At 41.5% G+C, this 2,500-nt stretch overlaps 1 protein-coding gene across 1 annotated transcript in view; it reads right to left on the reverse strand.

Moving 5' to 3' along the window:
- The window catches only part of EBF3 (EBF transcription factor 3), a gene marked incomplete at its 5' end in the record, with an annotated part of 128,121 nt that overhangs the window by 16,166 nt on the left and 109,455 nt on the right, over positions 1 to 2,500 (reverse strand). Inside the window, one exon of the mRNA XM_031059887.1 lies at positions 1,962 to 2,050. Coding sequence (XP_030915747.1) covers positions 1,962 to 2,050 — 89 coding nt within the window. The remainder of the gene's footprint in view (positions 1 to 1,961; positions 2,051 to 2,500) is intronic.

The raw sequence follows: 2,500 nt of genomic DNA on the forward strand, positions 1-2,500 counted from the left end.
CCTGCAATCACTCTGCGCTGGAGGCTGACAATAAGAGAGGCTGAACATGAGAGATGCTCAGGTGGGAGAACCAGTCAGGGAATAATCATGGAATCCCAGAATGATTTGGGTTGGAGAAGATCATTAAAGCTCATCTTGTTACATCCCCTGCCACGAGCAGGGACACCCTCCACTGTCCCAGGTGCTCCCAGCCCCAGTGTCCAGCCTGGCCTTGGGCACTGCCAGGGATCCAGGGGCAGCCCCAGCTGCTCTGGGCACCCTGTGCCAGGGCCTGCCCACCCTGCCAGGGAACAATTCCTCCCTAATGCCTATTCTAAACCTACTCTCTCTCAGTTTGGATCCATTCCTCCTTGTTCTGGCACTGCAGACCCTTGTAAAAATCCCTCTCCACCTTTCCTGTAGGCTCCCATCCCTGATGATCCCATCCGTGTAGAGGAGACTGTTTTAAATTCCTCACCTACCAAAAAACTCCAATGTCACAAGTCCTAGGCTCCAACCCTCCAAAGGCAAGTTTAACCTTCTGAACAGGTGTGGAGCTGCTGATTCACAACCACTGCCCTTGCAGGTGTTAAAAATTACAGGCGTGTGGCTAAGCCTTCACAGGACTTAGGGTCTCTCCAAGATTTTGTCTCAAATGTCCCCCCAAATTCCAAAGCAGCACTAGTTTAAGGAGACCATCATGAATCTTCCATTAATTTACTTTCAGAAGGTTGCTGATGGAAATGGCTGCACATTTACACAGACCTTTAGACAGAGGGTGATAACAAAACTCATATATACATATAAATACATATTAATATGTATAGCTCATATATTTCTGGGTGGAAAGTGATATCATTAATACCTGTATCAACCCAAAGGTGGCAACACTGGCAGCAAGAGCCCTATGGGGGATGACATGGATGACTCCAGCTCTACTGGAGGAACAAACTTGTTCTTGCTGGAGCTCAACCCTCAGGAGCAAAAATCCCCCAGGGAAACACACTTTAAAAATCTCCCCTTCTGCCTACAGTTCTTGCGACAGTGAATATCTGATATGAGTTGCTGGCATGCTCACAAATTAAAAGAGAGACCTAATGATATTGCTTATGTTCATGCTGAGCATTAAAAGGTAATGTCTAAAAGGTTTTATTGTGTTAATAAAACTCAGAGGTGGTCAAGACTTGATGCACACAGGAACAGAATACAAAATAATCAGTCATAATGTTATGACTTCATTTTTCATTTGTGTTTTTCAAGTTTGCCTTGAAAATCAGAGATTGCGCTGAAGGAAAAAAGACAATATTATATCAAAGAAAAAGGGAAAATTATAAGCATGACTTATCTTTAATGTTTTACATCAAAATGAAATTTCTGTGATATGTGTCATGTGCATAAACAACACAGGCAGCTTTTGTCTTTGTTGAATTTAAATGAAAAGTCCCTCTAGATATTAATATGTGGACTTCATTTGTTAGCCTGCTAAGTCAGGGACTTATAACAAAAGCTTTGTAAACAAAAGATTAAACTGAATCGAGCTTTAGAAAATGAAAGGAAAACAAGAGTCAAATAATCACAGATCAGAGTGGGGCTGCTTAGATTGAAATCACTACAAGCTACTGGAGTGGAAAATGTTTAATTGAACTATTTCATTACGCAGGAAGTTTATGTCCCTCTTGTAGAATCCAAAATATTTGTATCAGAAAATCCATTCTCCTTCTTTAAAATACTCTCCTGCAAGTATCAGGTGCGATCTTAAAAACTGTCGATTAACTTAATGGCAAAGAATTAATGTGGAAAAGGGGTCACATTTAAGAGTACAGGTTGTTTTTTTGCAGCTTGATGTACCTACCCAAGAAGTTGCTCAGCCGGAGTTCGTGCGCAGCGTTATTTTACAGGTGATGAGCAGCCTAAGGCATCGCTTAGCAACACGTATTTAATTAGAAAAAAAATAAACAGATGCTTTCTGACTCTTCACTGACCTTTGGTAACCTTTCGGGATCACCTGGGTGTCGTGGAATAACTTTCTGCAACCTCTGGAAGCCGTAATCTATGGTGGGTTCGTTAAGCGCTGGAACATAAACAGATGAGGCGATTTAAGCAGAGGGGTTTCATAAAATACACATCCCAACAACTGCTCCCGAGCACAAATTTACACCCCATGTGCAATTTTCCTCTCAGACCTTATCCTGGCCACAAACCTCATTTTACAACCTATCCTGAGGAAGAGGTTTTTATTTTTTTCCCCCTTCACAAAACAATGATTACTTCTACTTATAATTAGGCTGGAAAATAGTCAAAGGGTTATCCAATATATTGCAAAAATGATAGCACAGTAACAAAGTTACAGGTCTTGAGGCCATATATAGCAATCACTACAGTCATGATATGATGTCTGCATCACGGGCTGCTTTCTATACTGGCTGTGGATTTATGGGAAACTGGCAATTATGACATATGTCCAGCTATTGCTAGCTTCAGATTTATCCCTGTGGTCCTTTTTTGTCTAGCATATTGCCTG

The sequence above is a fragment of the Geospiza fortis genome, unplaced genomic scaffold (assembly GCF_000277835.1).
Source record: "Geospiza fortis unplaced genomic scaffold, GeoFor_1.0 scaffold452, whole genome shotgun sequence".
NCBI classification, from domain to species: Eukaryota; Metazoa; Chordata; class Aves; order Passeriformes; family Thraupidae; genus Geospiza; species Geospiza fortis.